Here is a 27593-nt window from a genome sequence, read left to right as displayed (position 1 = left end):
CTTGCCCTGCCGTTTCCTGTAGTCCACGATCAGCTGCTTTGTCTTTCTGACTTTGAGGAAGTGGTTGTTGTCCTGGCACCACACTGCAATGTCTCTGACCTTCTCCATATAGGCTGCTTCATTGTTATCGGTGATCAGTCTTGCCATGGCCGTGTTGTCAGCAAACTTGATGATGGTGTTTGAGTCGTGCGCGGCCACGCAGTCGTGGATGAACAGGGAGTACAGAAGGGGACCAAACACACACCCCTGAGGGGCCCCTGTGTTGATGGTCAGCATGGTGGATGTGTTGTTAACTACCCTCGCCAGGACCCAGAGTCCTGAGCTTGGAGTGGTACTAACCCCCCTCTATTTTTACATAGATATTCCTTTTGTCCAGGTGGGTGAGGGCAGAGTGGAGTGCAATAGTGATTACGTCATTTGTTGATCTCTTGGGGCGATATGCGAATTGGACAGAGCCATGACCACCCTTCAAGGTATTTCATGGCTATAGAGTGCAACAGGGCTCGCACTTCTTCCATATTTCTGTCACTCTCTTATCTCTCTCCAATCTGTCTATCATACTCACTGTGTTCCTGATTATGTTTCTCTCTTACGCAGTTGTCTCCCGCTCCCTCAAACACGCCTGATGCGCCTTCGTGTGTGGATTGATTTTTGCCAACGTGTCCTCACTGAAAACCATTTCCAAATCCCACATGTGCTTCAGTGAACGCACACGTGCACACATGCAGATCATCTGAGTGATATCTGCAGACTTCAGCTCGGCTTCTCCCTCTTATCAGAGCAGGTTGAGGGATCATCACATTCTAACCCCCCTCTAAACACAGGATCATAGCGACAGAGGGTGTACAGAGAGCTGTGTGTGTGTGTGACCTCAGAGGGCGTCAGAGAGCTCAGAGAACTCATTCCCCCGATACGAATCTCAGTTGGGATTAGGTCTTAACACTCTCAAGCTCTCTCGCTCTCTTTCTCTCTCTCCCTTAGACAGACACACACACAAATCTGCGGCTTCAGTATTGCTTACCGCCTCTCTATCTTTTGTCATCCCCTCTCCCTCTCTCGCCCCGCCTTTTCTCTTGAAAGTTCTCTCTTCCCATAACCATCTTCCCACTCCAAGATCATTCATTTTAATCTATATCAAAGCAAACCATCTTTCTCGCTTTAACGCAGTCTTTTCATCCTTATCTTTCAAACTCCTCTCCTCCCTCTCTGTTTTTCCATCTCCATTTCTCCTCCTTCTCCCCCATCCTCTCCGCATCCTCTTTTCTATCTATTGTTCTCTGCTTGTTCAATTATTATCATAGACCAAATAATGACAATAATAATCATATATAATGGTTATATATATTTTTTTATGCCACTCAAAGCTCTAACACATGAATTAACTGAGATACTTCAATATTTTATGGCAGGGTGAGAAGGTCCACAGAGCCAAACATAACACAGGTAGTCATGACAGAGATATGAAGTCCATTAGTCTAACCTCAAGGTTGACAAGTAGGTGGACAGTAGGGTAACGGAGAAACCTAATGTTTACTAATGGTTACTTGTGGTTACTAATGTTTACTTACATGCTTCCTGTAGTTGAGCTGCTGTCAGTGGGCAGAGAACCATTGGAGCGTTCCATCTGAGCCAGTCTGAGAAACACAGATGAGTTAATGAACGTTACGTTGGGGGTCAATGCCTACGAAGCATTACTGGGTACAGAAGAAACTGCTGCTGGCTAGTGCACCATTCTAGGTGACCGGATGAAATGTGACCTAACGAGTGGACATCTGACATTGAGACAGAGTTCAGTCCAACAGCCAGAGGATCAGCCACTACAATATGGGATCCAATTATGACATGACATGGATTACAGTACAGTGACTGGGATGAGAGGTTCAGAACCACACTGGTCCAATCCCATTGGGCACGGGTGGAGTGTTTTTGTTGTGATAGATCCATGCGGTTGGGAGGGGAACACAGTGGATTACTGGCCCTACACTGGCCCACGGCTAACACTGGGATAGGGCTAGTATGCTAATACAGAGTCTGCGTGTACAGTATGTGTATGTTTGCGTTTGCACATATGAGTGTGTGTGTGTGCGTCAAGGCAGCTTGTTAACTGGTAACAGTGAGGTGCATTGAGCTATGGGTTAATGGTTCATGAAAGCTGTTAAGAAGCCTTTTGGACCTAGACTTGGCGCTCCAGTACAGCTTGCCATGCAGTAGCAGAGAGAACAGTCTATGACTGGGGTGGCTGGATTCTTTGGCAATTTTATGGGCCTCCCTCTGGTATAGAGGTCCTGGATGTCAGGAAACTTGGCCCCAGTGATGTACTGGGCCATTCACACTACCTTCTGTAGTGCCTTGGGGTCAGAGGCCGAGCAGTTGCCATACCAGGCGGTGATGCAACCAGTTAGGATGCTCTCAATGGTGTAGCATATGGAATGGCTGAAACTGAGGGGGCACCATAATATTTGCAAGGGAGGCAAGCCCTACTGTATCTAATTTAATGGACAACAGTGTAGACGACATAGGCGGTTATACATTGCATTCGGAAAGAATTGAGACCCCCTTTTTCAACATTTTGTTACGTTAAACTAAAAGAGAAATATTACATTTACATAAGTATTCAGACCCTTTACTCAGTACTTTGTTGAAGCACCTTTGGCAGCTATTACAGCCTTGAGTATTCTTGGGTAGGACAATACAAGCATGGCAGACCTGTATTTGGGGAGTTTCTCCCATTCTGCAGATCCTCTCAAGCTCTGTCAGGTTGGATGGGGAGCGTTGCTGCACAGCAATTTTCAGGTCCCTCCAGAGATGTTCGATCTGGTTCAAGTCCGGGCTGTAGCTTGGCCATTCAAGGACATTCAGAGACTTGTCCCGAAGCCACTTCTGCATTGCCTTGGCTGTGTGCTAAGGGTCGTTGTCCTGTTGGAAGGTGAACCTTCGCCCCAGTCTGAGGTCCTGAGCGCTTTGGAGCAGATTTTCATCAAGGATCTCTCTGTACTTTGCTCCATTAATCTTTCCCTCGATCCTGACTAGTCTCCCAGTCCCTGCCGTTGAAAAACATCCCCACAACATGATGGTGCCACCACAATGCTTCACAGTAGGGATGGTATTGGCCAGGTGATGAGCGGGTCCTGGTTTCCTCCAGACGTGATGATGAGCTCAATGTTGGTTTCATCAGACCATTTTTTTCTCATGGTCTGAGAGCCCTTTTAACAAACTCCAAGCGGGCTGTCATGTGCCTTTTACTGAGGAGTGGCTTCCATCTGGCCACTCTACCATAAAGGCCTGCATGGTGGAGTGCCCCAGAGATGGTTGTCCTTCTGGAAGGTTCTCCCATCTCCACAGAGGAACTCTGGAGCTCTGTCAGAGTGACCATCGGGATCTTGGTTACCTCCCTGACCAAGGCCCTTCTCCCCCGATTGCTCAGTTTGGCCGTGCAGCAAGCTCTAGGAAGAGTCTTGATGGTTCCAAACTTCTTCCATTCATGATGGAGGCCACTGTGTTCTTCGGGACCTTCAGTGCTGCAGAAATGCTTTGGTACCCTTCCCCAGATCTGTGCCTCAACACAATCCTGTCTTGGCGCTCTACAGACAATTCCTTTGACCTCATGGCTTGGTTTTTGTTCTACAATGCACTTTCAACTGTGGGACAATATTTTGACAGGTGTATGCCTTTCCAAATCATGTCCAATCAATTTAATTTACTACAGATGGATTCCAATCAAGTTGTAGAAACATCTCAAGGATGATCAATGGAAACAATGCAATTTCGAGTGTCATAATTTTTTTTTGAAATTGCAAACATTTGTCATAATGGGGTTTTGTTTGTAGATTGATGAGGGAAAATGTTTGTAATCCATTTTAGAATAAGGCTGTAACATAACCAAATGTGTAAAAAATGAAGGGGTCTGAATACTTTCCGAATGCACTGTATATATTCTCAACTTCTACACGACCAAGTGTGTGCAAAGTTTGTGTGATGGAAGCGTACAGTACCTGCTACCGTACTGCTCTATCCTGGAATGAGTGTCATCATGAGAGAGCTGGGGTGACTGGGAAAGCCTGGAGAGGGGGAATGGAAGGGTGGAGATGGGTACAAAATGAGACACAATAACACAACCAAAAAGACTGATTATCAAATCAAATCAGCAGTGAGAAATCAATGAATATAATAAATAAATAAACAAACAAATCAACAACAGAAGATTTTGATGATCTAGGTAGCCAGTCAGGAGTTACTGCACCGCTAGTGGGATGAAAGGATGTTAGGAGGAAGAGGATACTGTGAGGAAGAGGAAGTGCTTGCTTGGTAGATCGGGCAGACAGGCAACATGCGGTGTGACGGCTGAGTGGGGGTGGTTGGGGTGGTGAGTTTTAGATGTCGGGAACATTCTGATCTGGAGGGGGGACACATGCAGATACTCACTCATACTGCTCCGGACACATGCTGATGAGAGTGACGGGACTGCAAGAGAAACGGACGGGAGGGGAGGGGAGGGGAGGAGAGGAAAGGCACCACAGAAAATCAATATTTAGGACCACATAACAGGAACAAGAACCAAATACAACAGGAGGAGAGTACAGGTGGTAGGGTTCCAACCAACAGCATAAGAGGGTCGATGCTTGGTACAGCCAGAAGTGTGTGACAACAGGAGCACGCAGCACACCAGGTAGATGTTGCCCTTAGGCACAGGTCTAGTATCAGCTTGCCCACACCAAATCCTAACCTTTACTGTTGTAGAGGAAAATACACTGACCTTAGGAGCAAGTTCATCCTATTCTCAAAGCGTGCTCCAAATAAAATCTTCCCTTTCGTCTTAAGTCTATGGTCCAATGGTTTCTAGTAATTAAACTATTAAGTTCAAAGTGATATTGTAACTGAGTTCCTATTTAAATCATTTTAGTGGAATATTAACTTACAAGCAAGGCTATGCAGCTCCAAGCCTGTATTTACTGTCGTAGCTAAGTATGCCTTTTAATTTCAGCATTGATTGCAAGGACAAATGTGCAGCTATTATTAGGCTTACTTGACATTTGCCAGCATTACCGAGATTATCAAAATACCATATCCTATCTGTGCCATTCCCTTATTACAGTTACATTTAATTTGCAGACTTCAAAATGTCTAAACTTGTAATGCACAGTGCCGAAAAAAATGAATTTAATGTACCGAAAAATAACAGTTGCTAAATATAGATGTGACAGGAAGAGAAGGAAAGGACATTTGAGATGCTAAGGTAATTGATTGTGAGCTCTGAAAGTTAGATCATTCCTTGCGTTATAGTTCGCAATAAGAAAGTGGAGACATCCAAACGCAAAACGTTGAATCGTGGATGTGTGTGTCTCACATTGGTAAAGAAAGCTGTAGTCACTTCTCTGCCAAAATGAGACTCCTATTGTACATGATCACTCAGTGAAGGAGAGATTTCGTTATTTGGGGCTGCTGTCTGCAGTCTGCTAGCACTTTGTGCACCCCCGTTAACTGGTGACATAAGGACGTTTTTTTTAGAGAGGACAACACCAACTAGGGTTTCAGTAGATTTTTTTCAAAACCAGACAGACACACTACTGTGATGAGACGGTTTTCTCTCCTTCAATTTTTCTCATGACAGGCTGGATGGGTGCCATCTTATGAAAAAGATGAAGAGAGCGAGGGAGGAAGGAGAGAGGGCGACCTTTGGAGCGTTTAGCTCTGACTAATGTTGGTGCTGCTGAGCACAGTCAGAACAGGCAGCAGGAGTAAGGGGCCTGGAGAGTCAGTTATGCTGGGCCTTAAGAGTTCACTTTTCCCTGGGATGGCAGCAGGCCAAAGGACAGCGCAACTACAGCCAACCTCCCTGGATATACTGAGCAACCACTTTTAACCACCGTGATCTACAGGAATGATATTGTCACTGTCAACAACCAGCAACTATAGAAACAAGTTAGAAATTCACAATGATCACATGACAAACACAAACATGTTCAATGTATACCCCTGATATAGAATAGTCCCCTTTCTGACAAAATGTGAAGGAATAACTGTTGGCATAACTATTTTCTGGTAAAAACAATTCTTCAAATTATTTTTAAACACATTGCAGAAAAAAAAACTGATTCATTGAAATTCACACCTAAACAAAAACTTGTCTCTGCATTGAAGGATGTCCCTGGCACCATCAGGGATACATTGTGTGTGTGTGTGTGTGTGTGTGTGTGTGTGTGTGTGTGTGTGTGTGTGTGTGTGTGTGTGTGTGTGTGTGTGTGTATTATGGAAAGGGACTGACTGGTATGTACAAAGCCAGCAGTAGACTCCCACACTGACTCTGAAAATGAAGGGGAGGGAAGGGCATTTTCATATGCAAAGCCTTGATCACATGATGTTGTGTGTGCAGAGTCCTGAATATACTGTGGTGTCAAATGTGATACCATACAGAGATGTTGCTGGAGTTTCTACAACAACTAGCCTACATGGCTCACCACCATACACACACCCACACCCACACACACACACACACACACACTGTTGCATGTGTTGAGTGTTCCATACTGTAGCAAAAGGTTTTCCTTATCATTATTGTTTGCATGATGTTGTGTTATATATATATATTTTCACTGAATACCAAAACACGTATTAAATCCAATTCAAACCTGATTATTTCAAACACACTTGTATGCCAGTGCAGCTCAACAGGTCTTGAGGGACAAGCTGCCCTGACACTCACTTTTTAACTTAAATCTCTTTTGGGATAGGGGGCAGCATTTTCACTTTTGGATGAATAGCGTGCCCAGAGTGAACTACCTCCTACTCTGTCCAAGATGCTAATATATGCATATTATTAGAAAACACTCTGAAGTTTCTAAAACTGTTTGAATGATGTCTGTGAGTATAACAGAACTCATATGGCAGGCGAAAACCTGAGAAAAATCCAGCCAGGAAGTGGGACATCTGAGGTTTGTAGTCTTTCAAAGCTTGGCCTCCCGAATACACACTGCGATATCAAATCAAATCAAATCACATTTTATTTGTCACATACACATGGTTAGCAGATGTTAATGCGAGTGTAGCGATATGCTTGTGCTTCTAGTTCCGACAATGCAGTAATAACCAACAAGTAATCTAGCTAACAATTCCAAAACTACTGTCTTATACACACAAGTGTAAGGGGATTAAGAATATGTACATAAAGATATATGAATGAGTGATGGTACAGAGCGGCATATGCAAGATACAGTAGATGGTATTGAGTACAGTATATACATTTGAGATGAGTATGTAAACAAAGTGGCATAGTTAAAGTGGCTAGTGATACATGTATTACATAAAGATGCAGTAGATGATAGAGTACAGTCTATATACGTATACATATGAGATGAATAATGTAGGGTATGTAAACATTATATTAGGTAGCATTTTTTAAAGTGGTTAGTGATATATTTTACATAATTTCCCATTATTAAGTGGCTGGAGTTGAGTCAGTGTGTTGGCAGAAGCCACTCAATGTTAGTGGTGGCTGTTTAACAGTCTGATGGCCTTGAGATAGAAGCTGTTTTTCAGTCTCTCGGTCCCAGCTTTGATGCACCTGTACTGACCTCGCCTTCTGGATGATAGCGGGGTGAACAGGCAGTGGCTCGGGTGGTTGTTGTCCTTGATGATCTTTATGGCCTTCCTGTGACATCGGGTGGTGTAGGTGTCCTGGAGGGCAGGTAGTTTGCCCCCGGTGATGCGTTGTGCAGACCTCACTACTCTCTGGAGAGACTTACGGTTGTGGGCGGAGCAGTTGCCGTACCAGGTGATGATACAGCCCAACAGGATGCTCTCGATTGTGCATCTGTAGAAGTTTGTGAGTGCTTTTGGTGACAAGCCAAATTTATTCAGCCTCCTGAGGTTGAAGAGGCGCTGCTGCGCCTTCTTCACGATGCTGTCTGTGTGGGTGGACCAATTCAGTTTGTCTGTGATGTGTACGCCGAGGAACTTAAATCTTACTACCCTCTCCACTACTGTTCCATCGATGTGGATAGGGGGGTGTTCCCTCTGCTGTTTCCTGAAGTCCACAATCATCTCCTTAGTTTTGTTGACGTTGAGTGTGAGGTTATTTTCCTGACACCACACTCCGAGGGCCCTCACCTCCTCCCTGTAGGCCGTCTCGTCATTGTTGGTAATCAAGCCTACCACTGTTGTGTCGTCCGCAAACTTGATGATTGAGTTGGAGGCGTGCGTGGCCATGCAGTCGTGGGTGAACAGGGAGTACAGGAGAGGGCTCAGAACGCACCCTTGTGGTGCCCCAGTGTTGAGGATCAGCGGGGTGGAGATGTTGTTGCCTACTCTCACCACCTGGGGGCGGCCCGTCAGGAAGTCCAGTACCCAGTTGCACAGGGCGGGATCGAGACCCAGGATCTCGAGCTTGATGACGAGCTTGGAGGGCACTATGGTGTTAAATGCCGAGCTGTAGTCGATGAACAGCATTCTCACATAGGTATTCCTCTTGTCCAGATGGGTTAGGGCAATGTGCAGTGTGGTTGAGATTGCATCGTCTGTGGACCTATTTGGGCGGTAAGCAAATTGGAGTGGGTCTAGGGTGTCAGGTAGGGTGGAGGTGATATGGTCCTTGACTAGTCGCTCAAAGCACTTCATGATGACCGAAGTGAGTGCTACGGGGCGGTAGTCATTTAGCTCAGTTACCTTAGCATTCTTGGGAACAGGAACAATGGTGGCCCTCTTGAAGCATGTGGGAACAACAGACTGGGATAGGGATTGATTGAATATGTCCGTAAACACACCAGCCAGCTGGTCTGCGCATGCTCTGAGGGCGCGGCTGGGGATTCCGTCTGGGCCTGCAGCCTTGCGAGGGTTAACACGTTTAAATGTTTTCCTCACGTCGGCTGCAGTGAAGGAGAGTCCGCATGTTTTGGTTGCGGGCCGTGTCAGTGGGACTGTATTATCCTCAAAGCGGGCAAAAAAGTTATTTTGTCTGCCTGGGAGCAAGACATCCTGTGACGGGGCTGGTTTTCTTTTTGTAATCCGTGATTGACTGTAGACCCTGCCACATACCTCTTGTGTCTGAGCCGTTGAATTGAGATTCTACTTTGTCTCTAGACTGACGCTTAGCTTGTTTGATTGCCTTGCGGAGGGAATAGCTACACTGTTTGTATTCGGTCATGTTTCCGGTCACCTTGCCCTGATTAAAAGCAGTGGTTCGCGCTTTCAGTTTCACGCGAATGCTGCCATCAATCCACGGTTTCTGGTTTGGGAATGTTTTAATCGTTGCTATGGGAACGACATCTTCAACGCACGTTCTAATGAACTCGCTCACCGAATCAGCGTATTCGTCAATGTTGTTGTTTGATGCAATACGAAACATATCCCAGTCCACGTGATGGAAGCAGTCTTGGAGTGTGGAATCAGATTGGTCGGACCAGCGTTGAACAGACCTCAGTGCGGGAGCTTCTTGTTTTAGTTTCTGTCTGTAGGCAGGGATCAACAAAATGGAGTCGTGGTCAGCTTTTCCGAAAGGAGAGCGGGGCAGGGCCTTATTTGCGTCGCGGAAGTTAGAATAGCAATGATCCAAGGTTTTTCCAGCCCTGGTTGCGCAATCGATATGCTGATACAATTTAGGGAGTCTTGTTTTCAGATTAGCCTTGTTAAAATCCCCAGCTACAATGAATGCAGCCTCAGGATATATGGATTCCAGTTTGCAAAGAGTCAAATAAAGTTTGTTCAGAGCCATCGATGTGTCTGCTTGGGGGGGATATATATACGGCTGTGATTATAATCGAAGAGAATTCCCTTGGTAGATAATGCAGTCGACATTTGATTGTGAGGAATTCTAAATCAGGTGAACAGAAGGACTTGAGTTCCTGTATGTTGTTGTGACCACACTACATCTCGTTAACCATGAAGCATACGCCCCCGCCCCTCTTCTTACCAGAAAGATGTTTGTTTCTGTCGGCGCGATGCGTGGAGAAACCAGCTGGCTGCACCGACTCCGATAGCGTCTCTCCAGTGAGCCATGTTTCCGTGAAGCAAAGAACGTTACAGTCTCTGATGTCCCTCTGGAATGCTACCCTTGCTCGGATTTCATCAACCTTGTTGTCAAGAGACTTGACATTGGCGAGAAGTATGCCAGGGAGTGGTGCACGATGTGCCCGTCTCCGGAGTCTGACCAGAAGACCGCTTCGTTTCCCCCTTTTACGAAGTCGTTTTTTTGGGTCGCCGGCTGGGATCCATTCCGTTGTCCTGGGTGAAAGGCAGAACACAGGATCCGCTTCGCGAAAGTCATATTCTTGGTCGTACTGATGGTGAGTTGACGCTGCTCTTATATTCAGTAGTTCTTCTCGACTGTATGTAATGAAACCTAAGATGACCTGGGGTACCAATGTAAGAAATAAGACGTAAAAAAACAAAAAAGTTGCACTTCCTACGGCTTCCACTAGATGTCAACCGTCTTGAGAAACTTGAATGAGGATTCTACTATAAAGGAGGGGCTCATGAGACCTCTTTGAGTCAGTGGTCTGGCAGAGTGCCTTGGTCTCATGACGCGCGCTCCCGACAGAGTTACCTGTCGTTCCAGTGCTTTTCTTCAGACATAGGAATTCTCCGGTTGGAACATTATTGATGTTTGATGTTAAAAACATCCTAAAGATTAATTCCATACATCGTTTGACATGTTTCTAAAGGACTGTAACGGAACTTTTCGAGTTTTTGTCTGGACTAAGTGCCTGCGCTTCATGAAGATGGATTACTGGGCTGAACACGCTAACAACAAGTGGCTATTTGTACATAAATTATGGACTTTATGGAACAAATCAGTCATGTATTGTCGAACTGGGATTCCTGGGAGTGCCTTCTGATGAAAATCATCAAAGGTAAGTGAATATTTATGGTGTAATTTCTAACTTCTGTTGACTCAAATGGCGGATATTCCTCTGGCTGTTTTGGGTTCTGAGCGCCTTTCTCAGATTATGCTCTTTCCGTAAAGTTTTTTTGAAATCTGACACAGCGGTTGCATTAAGGAGAAGTCTATCTTTAATTCTGTGAATAACAGTTGAATCTTTTATCAATGTTTATGATGAGTATTTCTGCAAACTCTCCGGATGTTTTGGAATCAAAACATTACTGCAGGTAACGCGCCAATGTAAATATGCACAGTATCAAACAAAACATACATGTATTGTGTAACATGATGTCATCTGATGAAGATCATCAAAGGTTAGTGATTAATTTTATCTATATTTCTATACTATACTATACTCCTATCTTTGGCTGGAAAAATGGCTGTGTTTTTTGACTTGGCTATGACCTAACATATGTTGTGCTTTTGCTGTAAAGCATTTTTTAAATCGGACATGATGGCTAGATTAACAAGATGTTTATCTTTTATTTGCTGTATTGGACTTGTTAATATGTGAAAGTATAAAATAGTAAAAACTATTTTTGAATTTCGCGCGTTGCCTTTTCAGAGGAATGTTGTGGAGGGGGGTTCCGCTAGCAGAACGCCTGCCCTAGAAAGGTTAACAATGTCTGTTAACAATGTTCTTTCCTCCCCTCTCCTCTAATCCTCTATCACCCTCTCCTCTCCTCTATAAGGGGGGTAAACAACACATGTTCACTCCGACACCTTTCCTTGCTTGACAGACAGAGAGAGAGGGTGCTGGGAACACAGAAACACTGCCATATGTTCAGGAGGAATTTCATTAGCCCGCGCTCGCTACTGCCGCCTCTGCTCGGGTTGACAGAAGTTTGTGTGTGTGTTTGTCAGAACGTGTACATCTCTGTGTTATTGTGTGTTATTGACTCCACACAAAAGTCTGAGTTAATGTGTTTTAAAATGAGTCCCCAAATGCACGCTCTCAAACCCACACAACTCCTAAACTCATCAGACTCCCTGCTAGAGTTAATGTAGTGTACAGCCTCATCCTGAGCTCTCACAAATAAGGGTGGTGAACGACACATAACACAGCAAGGTAGGTGGCTCCAATGCGTCTTTCAAATTAACATATGTCTCTTTGTTAGAAATCCTATTTGTCGTGTAATGAAGGAAGAGCAGGTGGGAGGGAGTTAACAGTGTGTGTGATTGTTTTTTGAATAGTCATATTTCTACAAGCCACCATTTTCTTTGCAGCATTTTAAAGAATCCCTTCCCGATTTTCCACCTTTTAAAGGCATTTGTCAAGTACGCACCACTGCAGGTGGTACACTTTATTTACTAAAGTATGTGGACACCCCTTCAAATTAGTGGATTCGGCTATTTCAACCACACCTGTTGCTGACAAGTGTATAATATCGAGCACACAATCATGCATCTCCATACCTTAAGGGAACATTTCGGCATTTCGTGTATGATCAGTGAGAAAGTCCATATTGCAAATGTACGGTCCCTTACTAGACGTCCGAAATCGTTTGTAAAATTCGCGGTCGGCGTCGGGCCGTGCGGTAGGGCCAGACCTACCGGGAAGTCATCAAATGAACTTTGTCGGACATTCGGTTTCCGTTTTATAAAATAAACAAGTTTTTGACCGTTTTTCCGCTATCCCGGAATTTCCCACAAGAGGGCATACGGAATCATATGGCAATTTGGCAAAACATCACGAATCACGACGGGGCCTTATCTCGAAAACGGAAAATATTTCGAAGCCGAAACTTGGTGAGCGTAGGTTTGGCATAATGGGCAGTTGGCCCCGAACAAGATGGCGTCTAGGCCTCAACGGTTTTTGAGTTACGGCCGTTTTTCTGGGATTAAAGGTCCTAAATGGAAATAGAGAAATTATTTTTCCACTTCAGGTCAAAGTCAAGGAGCCTCCGGTGTCAATAAAAAAAGAACCAGCCATTTATCTATCGTCATTTAAGAGAAACGGAACAATGACAACTTGGCGATGGTCACAAATAGGCGTTTTTTTTTTTCAACGGTTACAGATCCAGTTGCAGGGTGTTCATAAGAATCTTTTTAAAGTGTGCTGCGGAGCTCTGCGAGATTTCTGTGATTTTCTATGATTTTCTGAAATAACACACACATACTAAACCCTCCGTAAATAACTCAGTTGTTAACGTAAAGACTTAAAACTCAGGATTCTGTAACAGCATACCCCAATGAGGATATGTGGTGATTTATAGCTTCCTGTGCCAACCGGAAGTGCCATAATTGGTGTCTCAGGGGCTGTTTCAAAGGGTTAAAAAATTCTGATCTGTCCAAAACTTCATATATGTGATTAGGCAACCCCCATGAACTGTAAATCAGTCATTTTTCCCCAAAAAATTCAAAGGAAAAAAAAATCACACTAAAACACAACTTGAATGGAGGGACGTATTGGGGTGCGTAGAGACAGACAGTGGCTGCAATAGTTAGCTTTGTTCGAGCTAAAAAAGAACCGTCAGACCTAGAGTTCCGAAACTTTAGAAACCTGTTCTAGACCTCCGGTCGATGGTGCGTGGTGAGTTACGTGGCTCTAGACGGTTCTCGGACCGAGAAACAGCCTCGTACATTTGCAATACCTTCAATTCATTTTGACCATTACGAAAATGACGACGTTTAGAAAAGTCTCAGAGACGCAAGGCTAGGTGCATTGAAACCGGCTCGGCCCATAGAGACAGACCCCAACGTTTCTGTCCGATAGCTCGTTCAAGGACCCCGTAGCAAGGCATGGAAAAAAGTGGATTTTCAGCACCAATTAGGGTTTTTCTCGGACACCAAATGACCTATCGAGCCGAAACTTGGGATTCGGGGTCGCCTCAGCTAGGCCAACACATAACTTAAGAAATGGACCCGCAGCTAGAACGTAACTACGTGTTTTATGGTTTTTTTATGGTTTGAACCCAAGGCGTTGTGAATTTTGGGCCAGCTCTGAAGTATGTAATAGTTGGCTACTAAACGAGTTGGAAAAAGTGGGTTTGGTGTCAGTTTGTATCAGTTTGGTGTCAGAATGATATCTAATTGACTGATGGACTCTTGTCCACTTGACTCTTGTACATTTGCAATATGTTTAAACAGTGAGGTACCATCACCAAAAGCGACATTCTGAAATCAACCCTAACGAGCGATTGAGATGAACCAGAATCACTGCAAAGCCATCCCGAGTTCATCGGGCCAGTCAATTTCACATTCCTGCAGGATTTTTATAGCATGACCAATTCGTGATGGTGCCGGCCCATTGAAACATATTGCAAATGCACAGTGACTTTGAAAAAGTAAGGAAACATAAACAAAAAAAATCCAATTTTTTTTTTTTTGGGTGACCAGTTGCACGTGCATTTGCAATATGATTCTATAGTGAAAAAATATATTGCAAATGCACAGTGACTTTGAAAAAGTAAGGAAACATAAACAAAAAAAATCTAAATTTTTTGGGGGGGGATGACCAGTTGCATGTGCATTTGCAATATGATTCTATAGTGAAAAAACATATTGCAAATGCACAGTGACTTTGAAAAAGTAAGGAAAAATAAACAAAAAAAATCTAAAATTTTTTTGGGGGGATGACCAGTTGCACGTGCATTTGCAATATGATTCTATAGTGAAAAAACATATTGCAAATGCACAGTGACTTTGAAAAAGTAAGGAAACATAAACAAAAAAAATCTAAATTTTTTTTGGGGGGATGACCAGTTGCATGTGCATTTGCAATATGATTCTATAGTGAAAAAACATATTGCAAATGCACAGTGACTTTGAAAAAGTAAGGAAACATAAACAAAAAAAATCCAAAATTTTTATTTTTGGGTGACCAGTTGCACGTGCATTTGCAATATGATTCTATAGTGAAAAAACATATTGCAAATGCACAGTGACTTTGAAAAAGTAAGGAAACATAAACAAAAAAAATCTAATTTTTTGGGGGGGGGGTGACCAGTTGCATGTGCATTTGCAATATGATTCTATAGTGAAAAAACATATTGCAAATGCACAGTGACTTTGAAAAAGTAAGGAAAAATAAACAAAAAAAATCAATTTTTTTGGGGGGGGGATGACCAGTTGCACGTGCATTTGCAATATGATTCTATAGTGAAAAAACATATTGCAAATGCACAGTGACTTTGAAAAAGTAAGGAAACATAAACAAAAAAAATCTAATTTTTTTTGTAGGGGATGACCAGTTGCATGTGCATTTGCAATATGATTCTATAGTGAAAAAACATATTGCAAATGCACAGTGACTTTGAAAAAGTAAGGAAACATAAACAAAAAAAATCTAATTTTTTTGGGGGGGGATGACCAGTTGCATGTGCATTTGCAATATGATTCTATAGTGAAAAAACATATTGCAAATGCACAGTGACTTTGAAAAAGTAAGGAAACATAAACAAAAAAAATCCAAAATTGTTATTTTTGGGTGACCAGTTGCACGTGCATTTGCAATATGATTCTATAGTGAAAAAACATATTGCAAATGCACAGTGACTTTGAAAAAGTAAGGAAACATAAACAAAAAAAATCCAATTTTTTTTGGGGGGGGTGACCAGTTGTACGTGCATTTGCAATATGATTCTATAGTGAAAAAACATATTGCAAATGCACAGTGACTTTGAAAAAGTAAGGAAACATAAACAAAAAAAATCTAATTTTTTGGGGGGGGGATGACCAGTTGCATGTGCATTTGCAATATGATTCTATAGTGAAAAAACATATTGCAAATGCACAGTGACTTAGAAAAAGTAAGGAAAAATAAACAAAAAAAATCAATTTTTTTTGGGGGGGGATGACCAGTTGCACGTGCATTTGCAATATGATTCTATAGTGAAAAAACATATTGCAAATGCACAGTGACTTTGAAAAAGTAAGGAAACATAAACAAAAAAAATCTAAATTTTTTGGGGGGGATGACCAGTTGCATGTGCATTTGCAATATGATTCTATAGTGAAAAAACATATTGCAAATGCACAGTGACTTTGAAAAAGTAAGGAAACATAAACAAAAAAAATCCAAATTTTTTTTGGGGGGGTGACCAGTTGTACGTGCATTTGCAATATGATTCTATAGTGAAAAAACATATTGCAAATGCACAGTGACTTTGAAAAAGTAAGGAAACATAAACAAAAAAAATCTAAATTTTTTTGGGGGGGATGACCAGTTGCATGTGCATTTGCAATATGATTCTATAGTGAAAAAACATATTGCAAATGCACAGTGACTTTGAAAAAGTAAGGAAAAATAAACAAAAAAAATCGATTTTTTTTGGGGGGGGATGACCAGTTGCACGTGCATTTGCAATATGATTCTATAGTGAAAAAACATATTGCAAATGCACAGTGACTTTGAAAAAGTAAGGAAACATAAACAAAAAAAATCCAAAATTTTTATTTTTGGGTGACCAGTTGCACGTGCATTTGCAATATGATTCTATAGTGAAAAAACATATTGCAAATGCACAGTGACTTTGAAAAAGTAAGGAAACATAAACAAAAAAAATCCAAATTTTTTTGGGGGGGGTGACCAGTTGTACGTGCATTTGCAATATGATTCTATAGTGAAAAAACATATTGCAAATGCACAGTGACTTTGAAAAAGTAAGGAAACATAAACAAAAAAAATCCAAAATTTTTATTTTTGGGTGACCAGTTGCACGTGCATTTGCAATATGATTCTATAGTGAAAAAACATATTGCAAATGCACAGTGACTTTGAAAAAGTAAGGAAACATAAACAAAAAAAATCCAAATTTTTTTTGGGGGGGTGACCAGTTGTACGTGCATTTGCAATATGATTCTATAGTGAAAAAACATATTGCAAATGCACAGTGACTTTGAAAAAGTAAGGAAACATAAACAAAAAAAATCAAAACATTTTTTTTTTGGGTGACCAGTTGCACGTGCATTTGCAATATGATTCTATAGTGAAAAAACATATTGCAAATGCACAGTGACTTTGAAAAAGTAAGGAAACATAAACAAAAAAAATCTAAAAATTTTTTGGGGGGATGACCAGTTGCATGTGCATTTGCAATATGATTCTATAGTGAAAAAACATATTGCAAATGCACAGTGACTTTGAAAAAGTAAGGACAAATAAACAAAAAAAATCTAAAATTTTTTTGGGGGGATGACCAGTTGCACGTGCATTTGCAATATGATTCTATATTGAAAAAACATATTGCAAATGCACAGTGACTTTGAAAAAGTAAGGAAACATAAACAAAAAAAATCAAAACATTTTTTTTTTGGGTGACCAGTTGTACGTGCATTTGCAATATGATTCTATAGTGAAAAAACATCACCAAAAGCGACATTCTGAAATCAACCCAAACGAGCGATTGAGATGACCCAGAATCACTGCAAAGCCATCCCGAGTTCATCGGGCCAGTCAATTTCACATTCCTGCAGGATTTTTATAGCATGACAAATTCGTGATGGTACCTGCCCATTAAAACATATTGCAAATGCACAGTGACTTTGAAAAAGTAAGGAAACATAGAATCAAATTATTTTTTTTTGGGTTACCAGTTGCACATTTCAGATCACCAGTTGCACATTTCAGATCACCAGTTGCACATTTCAGATCACCAGTTGCACGGAGGAAAATCGTTACTTTTGACTTTGACTTTTGACTTCCTATGACATCATATTGCAAATGGACAAAACATATTCCTTATGCACAAGTAAAAAAAATAAAATTATGATAATAACATTTTACAAAAGTATATTCATACACTTCTTACACATGATTAATTGTCTTAAAATCGAAACAATTTCGAAAAACGGTCCAGAAAGCACTTTTTTTAGTTTTTAAAGTTTAAAAAAAAAATCAAATTTTCGACTTTTGACATCCTATTAAATCATATTGCAAATGGACAAAACATATGCCTTATGCACAAGTAAAAAAAAAAAAAAATTATGATAATAAAATACGAATAAAGTATGTTGATACAGTTCTTATACGTGTGTAATTGACACAAAATTCGAAAGAATTTTGAAAAACGGTCCAGAAAGCACTTTTTTAAGGATGTGTGAAGTTTTTTACCAAATTTTGACATTTTTGACTTTTGACTTTTGACTTCCTATGAAATCATATTCCAAATGGAGAAAACATATGCCTTATGCACTAGTAAAAAAAAAAAAAAAATGATAATAAAGTATGACTAAAGTATGTTGATAAAGTTCTTATACATGTGTAATTGACATAAAAATTGAAAGAATTTTGAAAAACGGTCCAGAAAGCACTTTTTTAAGGATGTGTGAAGTTTTTTACCAAATTTTGACATTTTTGACTTTTGACTTTTGACTTCCTATGAAATCATATTGCAAATGGACAAAACATATGCCTTATGCGCATGTAATTAAAAAAAAAAAAAATTGATATCAAAATTGGACAAAAGTATATTCATACAGTTCTTACACATGTGTAATTGACAAAAAAAGCGAAAGAATTTCGAAAAAAGGCCCAGAAAGCACTTTTTTAAGGGGTAAAAAGTTTTTGAAAAAAATATAATTTTTTCAAAATTTTTCTTTTGGATGTTGACTTGGGTTGCATTTCCAATATGAAAAACCCAGGTGGAGCGCACTCGCCCCCTGTTGGATTTTTGAGGTGTTACAATTGGCAATTGCCATATGGCATTTGCCATATACTTTGCACGAATCAACGCCGCTTTGGGTGGTATTGGACATCGTGTACATGGTTTGTCCAATGCCAATATTTTGACATTCATTTTTGTACAATTCAGGGGGGTATTCCCTTACATAGACTAGCATCAGCAGTAGAAGGGCCTTACTGAAGAGCTTAGTGACTTTCAATGTGGCACCGTCATAGGATGCCATCTTTCAGATTTCTGCCCTGCTAGAGCTGCCCCGGTCAACTGTAAGTGCTGCTATTGTAAAGTGGAAGTGTCTAGGAGCAACAATGGCTCAGCCGCAAAATGGTAGGCCACACAAGCTTACAGAATGGGACCACCGAGTGCTGAAGCGCGTAAAAATCATCTGGCTTTGGTTGCAACACTCACTACCAAGTTCCAAACTGCCTCTGGATGCAATGTCAGCACAATAACTGTTCGTCGGGAGCTTCATGAAATGGGTTTTCATGGCCAAGCAGCCACACAGACAAGCCTAAGATGCACAATGCCAAGAATAGGCTGGAGTGGTGTAAAGCTCGCAGCCATTGGACTCTGGAGCAATGGAAATGCATTCTCTGGAGTGATGAACCATGCTTCACCATCTGGCAGTCCGACAGACGAACCTGATTTTGGCGGATGCCAGGTGTATGCTACCTGCCCCAATGCATAGTGGCAACTGTAAAGTTTGGTGGAGGAGGAATAATGGTCTGGGGCTGTTTTTCATAGTTCGGGCTAGGCCCGTTAGTTCCAGTGAAGGGAAATTTTAATGCTACAGTATTCAATGACATTCTAGACAACACTGTGCTTCCAATTATGTGGCAACAGTTTGGTAAAAGCCCTTTCCTGTTTCAGCATGACAATGCTCCTGTGCACAAAGCGAGGTCCATACAGAAAAGGATTGTCAAGATTGGTGTGGAAGAACTTGACCCGCCTGCAGAGAGCCCTGACCTTAACCACATCGAACACCTTTGGGATGAATTGGAACACCGACTGCAAGCCAGGCCTAATCGCCCAACATCAGTGCTCGACCTCAATATCAATGATTTAGAATTAGAATTTCGACGATCAGGTGTCCACATACTTTTGGTAATGTATTTTATGTCTTAGGCACAGAGGGAGGAAAAGCAAGACAGAGTGGAGAGATGAGTGGAATGAGGATGGTGGGGTAATCGACCTGAGGAGTGGCTGTATAGATCTGGAATGTGAGTGTGTGTCTGTGTGAAGGAGAGAGAGAGAAAGAGAGAGAGAGAGAGAGACTTACAAAGATAGAAAGATACTGATAGAGGAGGATATATCAAAAAGGGGTGAGATAAAGAGATGTGGGGAGAAAGAGAGACATTCTTTGAAGCTACTAGTTGATGGAGACAGAGAGGGGGACATAACTCACACCTCCCGCCACCTGACTCTAGCATCTGCATAATCTGCAATAGTTAAACACCATTACTGAGGATTTATGTGTGTCTGAGCGAGCGACCAGCGTAAATCCAGACAGACTCACTCCACAGCAGAGCAGCAACCCTGTGCTACAGCTCTGTGCTACACAGGAGATAAATTGCCCGAGTCTGCCAGAGGGTATAACGCTCCGCAGACAGGTAAATAAGCACACAGGGAGTGTAAATTAAAGTCTTGACAGGAGGGCAACACAACGAGACCATCCCTTCAAGGCACTTACATCTCCATATTGTCTCCATCAAGAACAGTCTGGACTGGTAAATAGCCCAAACGGGGGTGCTTGGCAAAGTACTTCTTGGAGCGGAACTTGTTTTTCAGCACCTTGGTGAAATCACGCATGTCCTCACCTGACGTGGTCTGGAGGAGAGAGAGAGAGGAGAAAGATTGTAAGACGGAGAGGAGGAAGTGTGTGTTAAATGTATATTTTTTTTCTGGCTGTGTTCCTCGTTAATGGGTTAATTAGCAACCAAATTTCAAATCATATCCAATTGTATTTGTTACTTGCCGAATACAACAAGTGTAGACCTTACCGCGAAATGCTTACTTACAAGCCCTTAACCAACAATGCAGTTCAAGAAATAGAATTTAAGAAAATATATACTAAATTAACTAAAGTTAAAAATAAAATAAAAAGTAACAATAAAATAACGAGGCTATATACAGGAACCGGTACCAAGTCAATGTGCGGGGGTACAGGTTAGTTGAGGTAATTTGTTAATGTACTGTAGGTAGGGGTAAAGTGACTATGCATAGATAATTAACAGCAATTGGCAGCAGTGTAAAAACAAAAGGGGAGGGGGTGTCAATGTAAATATTCCGTGTGGCCATTTTATTAATTGTTTAGCAGTCTTATGGCTTGGGGGTAGAAGCTGTTAAGGAGCCTTTTGGATATAGACTTGTCGCTCCGGTACCGCTTGCCGTGCGGTAGCAGATAGAACAGTCTATCAATTGGGTGACTGGAGTCTGACAATTTTTTGGGACACCGTCTAGTATATAGGTCATGGATGGCAGGAAGATTGGCCCGAGTGATGTACTGGGCTGTACGCACCACCCTGTGTAGTCGTTGATGCAACAAGTCAGGATGCTCTCGATGGTGCAGCTGTATAACTTTTTGAGGATCTTGGGACCCATACCAAATATTTGTTTTATACTTGGTGAGTTTGAACCATGATAGTTTGTTGGTGATGTGGACACCAAGGACACTCTTGACCCAATCCACTACAACCCGGTCAATGTTAATGGGGGCCTGTTTGACCCTCCTTTTCCTACAGTCCACGATCAGCTACTTTGTCTTACTCAAATTGAGAGAGAGGTTGTTGTCCTGGCACCACACCGCCAGGTCTCTGACCTCCAACCGAAAGGATGTCTCATAGTTGTCGGGGCTCAGGCCTTCCACTATTGTGTCATCATCCAACTTGATGATTTTGTTGGAGTCGTGCTTGGCCACGCAGTCGTGGGTGAACAGGAAGTACAGGATGGGACTAAGCACACACCCCTGAGGGGCACCAGTGTTGAGGATCAGGGTGGCAGATGTGTTGCCTACCCTTACCACCTGGGCACGGCCCATCAGGAAGTCCAGGATCCAGTTGCAGAGGGAGGTGTTTAGTTCCAGGGTCCATAGCTTAGTGCTGAGCTTTGTGAGCACTTTGGTGTTGAATGTCGAGCTGTAGTCAATGAACAGCATTCTCACATAGGTGTTCCTTTTGTCCAGGTGGGAAAGGGCAGTGTGGAGTGCAATAGAGATTGCATCTGTGGATCTGTTGGGGCGGTATGCAAATAGGAGTGGGTCTAGGATTTCCGGGATAATGGTGTTGATGTGAGCCATGACCAGCCATTCTAAGCACTTCATGGCTACCGACCTGTATGCTAGTCATTTAGGCAGATTATCTTTGCTTTCTTGGGCACAGGGACTATGCTTGAAACGTAGGTATTACAGACTCGGTCAGGGAGAGGTTGAAAATGTCAGTGAAGACACTTGCCAGTTGGTCCGTGCATGCTTTGAGTACACATCCTAATAATCCGTCTTGCCCCGTGGCCTCATGAATGTTGACCTGTTTAAAGGTCTTGCTCACATGGGCTACGGAGAGTGTGATCACACAGTCTTCCGGAACAGCTCGTACTCTCATGCATACTTCTGTGTTGCTTGCCTCAAAGCGAGCGTAAAAGGCATTTAGCTCGTCTGGTAGGCTTGTGTCACTTGGCAGCTCGAGGCTGGGTTTCTCTTTGTAATCCGTAATAGCTTGCAAACCCTGCCACATCCGATGAGCATCAAAGCTGGTGTAGTAGGATTCAATCTCAGTCCTGTATTGAAGGAGTTTTCACATTGGCTGAGCACTTGTTGGCATCTTTTCCTTCTCTCCGAGGTCCGACTCATCCCAAACCGTCTCAATTTGGTTGAGATCGGGGGATTGTGGAGGCCAGCTTATTTTATGCAGTACTCTATCACTCTCCTTCTTGATCAAATAGCCCTTACACAGCCTGGAGGTGTGTTGGGTCATTGTCCTGTTGAAAAACAAATGATAGTCCCACTAAGCCCAAACCAGATGGGATGGCGTATCGCTGCAGAATGCTGTGGTAGCCATGCTGGTTAAGTGTGCCTTGAATTCTAAATAAATCAGATTTCACTGTGTCACCAGCAAAGCACCCCCACTCCACAAGACCTCCTCCTCCATTTTTTACAGTGGGAAATACACATGCGGAGATCATCCTTTGACCTACACAGCTTCTCACAAAGACACGGCGGTTGGAACCAAAAATCTCAAATTTGGACTCCAGACCAAAGGACAAATTTCCACTGGTCTAATGTTCATTGCTCGTGTTTCTTGGCCCAAGCAAGTCTCTTCTTATTATTGTTGTCCTTTAGTAGTGGTTTCTTTGCAGCAATTCGACCATGAAGGCCTGATTCACAGAGTCTAAATGCTGTGAAGCATTTATTTTGCCTGCAATTTCTGAGGCTGGTAACTCTAATGATCTTAGCCTCTGCAGCAGAAGTAACTCTGGGTCTTCCATTCCTATGGCGGTCCTCATGAGAGCCAGTTTCATCATAGCGGTTGATGTTTTTTAAGACTGCACTTGATGAGACTTTCAAAGGTCTTGAAATGTTCCGTATTTCTTAAAGTAATGACGGATTATCGTTTCTCTTTGATTATTTGAGCTTTTCTTGCCATTATATGGACCTATTATCTCCCTACCTTGTCACAACACAACTGATTGTCTCAAACGCATTAAGAAATAAATAATTTCCACAAAATAACTTCTTAAGGCACACATGTTAATTGTGCATTCCACACACCTCAAGCTGGTTGAGAGAATTCCAACAGTGTGCAATGTTGTCAACAAGGTGGCTACTTTGAAGAATCTCAAAAAATATTTTAAAAAATATTTTGACTTGTTTCACACTTTTTTGGTTACTTCATGATTCCGTATGTGTTATTTCATAGTTTTGATGTCTTCAATACTATTCTACAATGTAAAAAATCTCTCTCTCTCTCTCTCTCTCTCTGAAATTATAAACATTATTTCATGGTTTGTTCAGTCAAATACAATTTGCTCCAGGCTCCTGAAGTTGATGTAGCTGGCAGGACAAGTTGCAAAACTAGTGATTTGTTGAATGAGGTTGCACAGAGGTGTGTGTGTGTTTGTTCCTCACCGGCGTGCAGTACTCCACCATGGGGTAGTTGAGCTTGTGGCCCTTGGCGGTTCGTCCAGAGAAGAAGCAGCTCTGACACACGTCATAGTTAAAGTGCTTCAGACTGCGGTACCTTGGGAAAAACAACATAATAAGAGTAATGATTTCGTCAAACAGATTCCTCCATTTCCCAATCTTGTTCTTTCATGTGTCTTGCATATGCTATCGCAATTCCAGGGCCTCCTGTCATCACGTTCTCTCTTCAATCCCTCTGCTAAGATCGAAATGAAGCACCTGCAGCTCTATCCCAAAACACCTTTTCATGTACTCAAATCAGAATATATAAGACATTAGTAAGACAACTGTATATTAAGATGGACCGAATTAATGCGCAACATCAGAAGTCTTATATCCCTCTGCTTCTCTCTCCTCTACCACAGCCAAGGTGATTTGAGTGATGACAGAGCCCATAGCAATGCATCAGACAGTAGAGCACAGTATACCACACGTCCCACTACACAGCAACCTTTTCATTAGCCTTGACACAGACGCCCACCAATTAATGACCCTGTGGGTCCATAATTTCTACTTTGTAATAGTCCCTCCCGACAGACAACCAAGGGAATGTGTTGTGTCAAATGTCTTCTAGTGTTTCACTCAGACATTCTCTAGCTGGTGTAACTACTTAATGAGTAACCAGAAATACACAACACTAGACACTAGATTCTGGCTAGAATGGTGTTGTGTCTTATTCTGTTCCCATTCTGTGACTGATGTCAGATCCCCTCGCCATCAAAGGCAGAACAGGAGAGATAAGTGAATAGTTGTAAAAGAGGATGACAGCAAACAATAGTGTTTAGCCCGTGGACATCTTTGAACTCAGCTCATCACAGGGAGGTCTTTGGAATCAGAAGAGTGTGATTATGTTAAACTACTGACATATCAGCCTGCGGTGTTGGTTCATTTGTGTGAAAGAGACCTTTAGGAGTCTTTTGAGACCCCCAGTATCACAGGGGTGGTCTGTTATGCACTGTTTGTGGATGTCTGCGTCTGTGTGTGTGTACGTGCGTGTCCAAGCGCGTGTGATTATAGATGTCCTCCTCCAGTTGGTATTTAGTCAGAAGTTTATGATCTGCTGACATTTAGATAAATGCCTGCCCTACAGAGCAGGCCTGCCCTTTCTGCCTTTCTGCTCTACTCTACTAGAGCAGGGAGACCAGCATGCATGAACCCACTGTGTGTGTGTGTGTGTGTGTATATATGTGTGTGTGTGTGTGTGTGTGTGTGTGTGTGTGTGTGTGTAGGGGGGAACAAAAATAGACAAGATCTTCCTACCGTGGAAAGGAAAATATCTGTCTATTAATTTAAAAATCACTCTGATTAACTCTTTAGTCTTATCCCAGTTGAACTATTTGCTTATGGCCTGGCGACATTTTTAAATTTAATGAGCACATTTTTTCCCCATTTAATTTGGAATGGCAAGCCAGACAAAATTAAGTGTGCCTATTTATATAATGACCTTAAATCTGAACTTTTTTTCTGAAAGATTAGTATGTCTCAAAATGCCTTATAATTTCCCAGATTGACTGACCTTCATGCCTTAAAGCAATGATGGACTGTTATTTCTCTGTGCGTATTTGAGCTGTTCTTGCCATAATATGGACATAGTCTTTACCAAATAGACCTAACTTCTGTATACCAACCCTACCTTGTCAATATGTGATATTTCATAGTTTTGATGTCTTCGCTATTATTCTACAATGTAAGAAAAATTAATTTAAAAATAAATAAAAACCCTTGAATGAATAGGTGTGTCCAAATTTTTGACTGGTACTGTATGGCAAAACAAACAAAATATAAATATGTATGTTTAAGTTGGAAGTAGAAGCCTAAGTGTTGTTGTCCATTTGTTTAATCCAATTAGGGATTCATGTCAGGGTTACGGGAAAATAATAAAGGAAATATATATATTTTTTAAAGATATACTGTGGGGAAATATATCCCCAAAAATATATATATTTCCCAAAAATATATGGGGGATTGGAAATTACGCAGACAATTAAATTGATGGAAACCACTCTATCTGCAACCAATCTATCTGCAATTTTAAAGCTGATCTACCGCCCCCCCCCAAAGAAAAAAAAGAAAAAGGAACTAACATCAAAGTTGCTGTGTGTGTGCACATTTGTGCCTATATGCGTTCGTGTGTATTTTTACCTGAACCCTACAATGGGACACTCTTTACAGATGTTACACTTGGCCTGGTGCTTGGCGGTCTCAGCAGCCGCCACTCTATGTAGCACAGGAAGCCACACCACAGACTGGGGCTCCAGTCTCATCCAATCAACAAACTGCCTGGGCTCCAGCTCCACCTTATTGGTCACCTGGACAGGAAGAGGAGAGAGGAATTGGAGATTTCAAGTCAAAGTGAATTCAACAACTAGGTTGAATCTAAAATGTCACTCTGTTCCCTATATACAGTGGGGCAAAAAAGTATTTAGTCAGCCACCAATTGTGCAAGTTCTCCCACTTAAAAAGATGAGAGAGGCCTGTAATTTTCATCATAGGTACACTTCAACTATGACAGACAAAATGAGAAAAAAAATCCAGAAAATCACATTGTAGGATTTTTTATGAATTTATTTGCTAATTATGGTGGAAAATGAGTATTTGGTCACCTACCAACAAGCAAGATTTCTGGCTCTCACAGACCTGTAACTTCTTCTTGAAGAGGCTCCTCTGTCCTCCACCTGTATTAATGGCACCTGTTTGAACTTGTTATCAGTATAAAAAGACACCTGTCCACAACCTCAAACAGTCACACTACAAACTCCACTATGGCCAAGACGAAAGAGCTGTCAAAGGACACCAGAAACAAAAGTGTAGACCTGCACCAGGCTGGGAAGACTGAATCTGCAATAGGTAAGCAGCTTGGTTTGAAGAAATCAACTGTGGGAGCAATTATTAGGAAATGGAAGACATACAAGACCACTGATAATCTCCCTCGATCTGGGGCTCCACGCAAGATCACAAGAACGGTGAGCAAAAATCCCAGAACCACACGGGGGGACCTAGTGAATGACCTGCAGAGAGCTGGGACCAAAGTAACAAAGCCTACCATCAGTAACACACTATTCCGCCAGGGACTCAAATCCTGCAGTGCCAGACGTGTCCCCCTGCTCAAGCCAGTACATGTCCAGGCCCGTCTGAAGTTTGCTAAAGAGCATTTGGATGATCCAGAAGAAGATTGGGAGAATGTCATATGGTCAGATGAAACCAAAATATAACTTTTTGGTAAGAACTCAACTCGTCGTGTTTGGAGGACAAAGAATGCTGAGTTGCATCCAAAGAACACCATACCTACTTTGAAGCATGGGGGTGGACACATCATGCTTTGGGGCTGTTTTTCTGCAAAGGGACCAGGACGACTGATCCGTGTAAAGGAAAGCATGAATCACATTGTAAAAATGATTTTCTGGATTTTTTTTTCTCATTTGGTCTGTCATAGTTTTTAAGTGGGAGAACTTGCACAATTGGTGGCTGACCAAATACTATTTTGCCCCACTGTATAGTGCACTACTTTTGACCAGGACTCATAACAGTGCACTATACTGGGAACAGGGTGACATTTCAGGCACAGCCCTAGTGTCAGACCTATATTCCTTACCATTTACAGAGGTATTAAATCCTTTAACACCTCGAGATCACTGCTGTCCAAAATACAGCAAACACACCTGACCTTTCAGTTGCCACGGCTACCCACAAGGTCAGTGAGTAAACACAGAGGGACGAGAGAGACTATACAGACATGCCTGGTGCCCAAAAAATATTACGCATTTTGCGCAGCGAGAGTTGAGTGAGTACGAAGGGGGTCCACATCCTGGAGTCCACATCAAACGTACAAAACATGACAAAGTACAGAACAAGAGTTATAAATTGGAAAGACACCAAGAGACAGCAAAAACACAGATGTTATTTATCTGTTTTTTTTAAGTTGAACTCG

General features: G+C 42.0%; 1 protein-coding gene across 2 annotated transcripts in view; it reads right to left on the bottom strand.

Moving 5' to 3' along the window:
• LOC139415381 (utrophin-like) overlaps window positions 1-27593 on the bottom strand; it is a 180354-nt gene that overhangs the window by 31281 nt on the left and 121480 nt on the right. For both annotated transcript variants that reach the window (XM_071163488.1, XM_071163489.1), the window contains exons 14-19: window positions 25808-25974; window positions 23612-23723; window positions 20183-20319; window positions 4423-4461; window positions 3993-4058; window positions 1569-1634 (exon numbers count right to left, since the gene is read on the bottom strand). In XM_071163488.1, the coding sequence (XP_071019589.1) occupies window positions 1569-1634; window positions 3993-4058; window positions 4423-4461; window positions 20183-20319; window positions 23612-23723; window positions 25808-25974 (587 nt within the window). The remainder of the gene's footprint in view (window positions 1-1568; window positions 1635-3992; window positions 4059-4422; window positions 4462-20182; window positions 20320-23611; window positions 23724-25807; window positions 25975-27593) is intronic.

The sequence above is a fragment of the Oncorhynchus clarkii genome, chromosome 8, assembly GCF_045791955.1.
Source record: "Oncorhynchus clarkii lewisi isolate Uvic-CL-2024 chromosome 8, UVic_Ocla_1.0, whole genome shotgun sequence".
Classification (NCBI taxonomy): domain Eukaryota; kingdom Metazoa; phylum Chordata; class Actinopteri; order Salmoniformes; family Salmonidae; genus Oncorhynchus; species Oncorhynchus clarkii.
The sequence above is the reverse complement of the archived record's forward strand: the minus strand, read 5'-3'. Positions and strand labels throughout refer to the sequence as shown.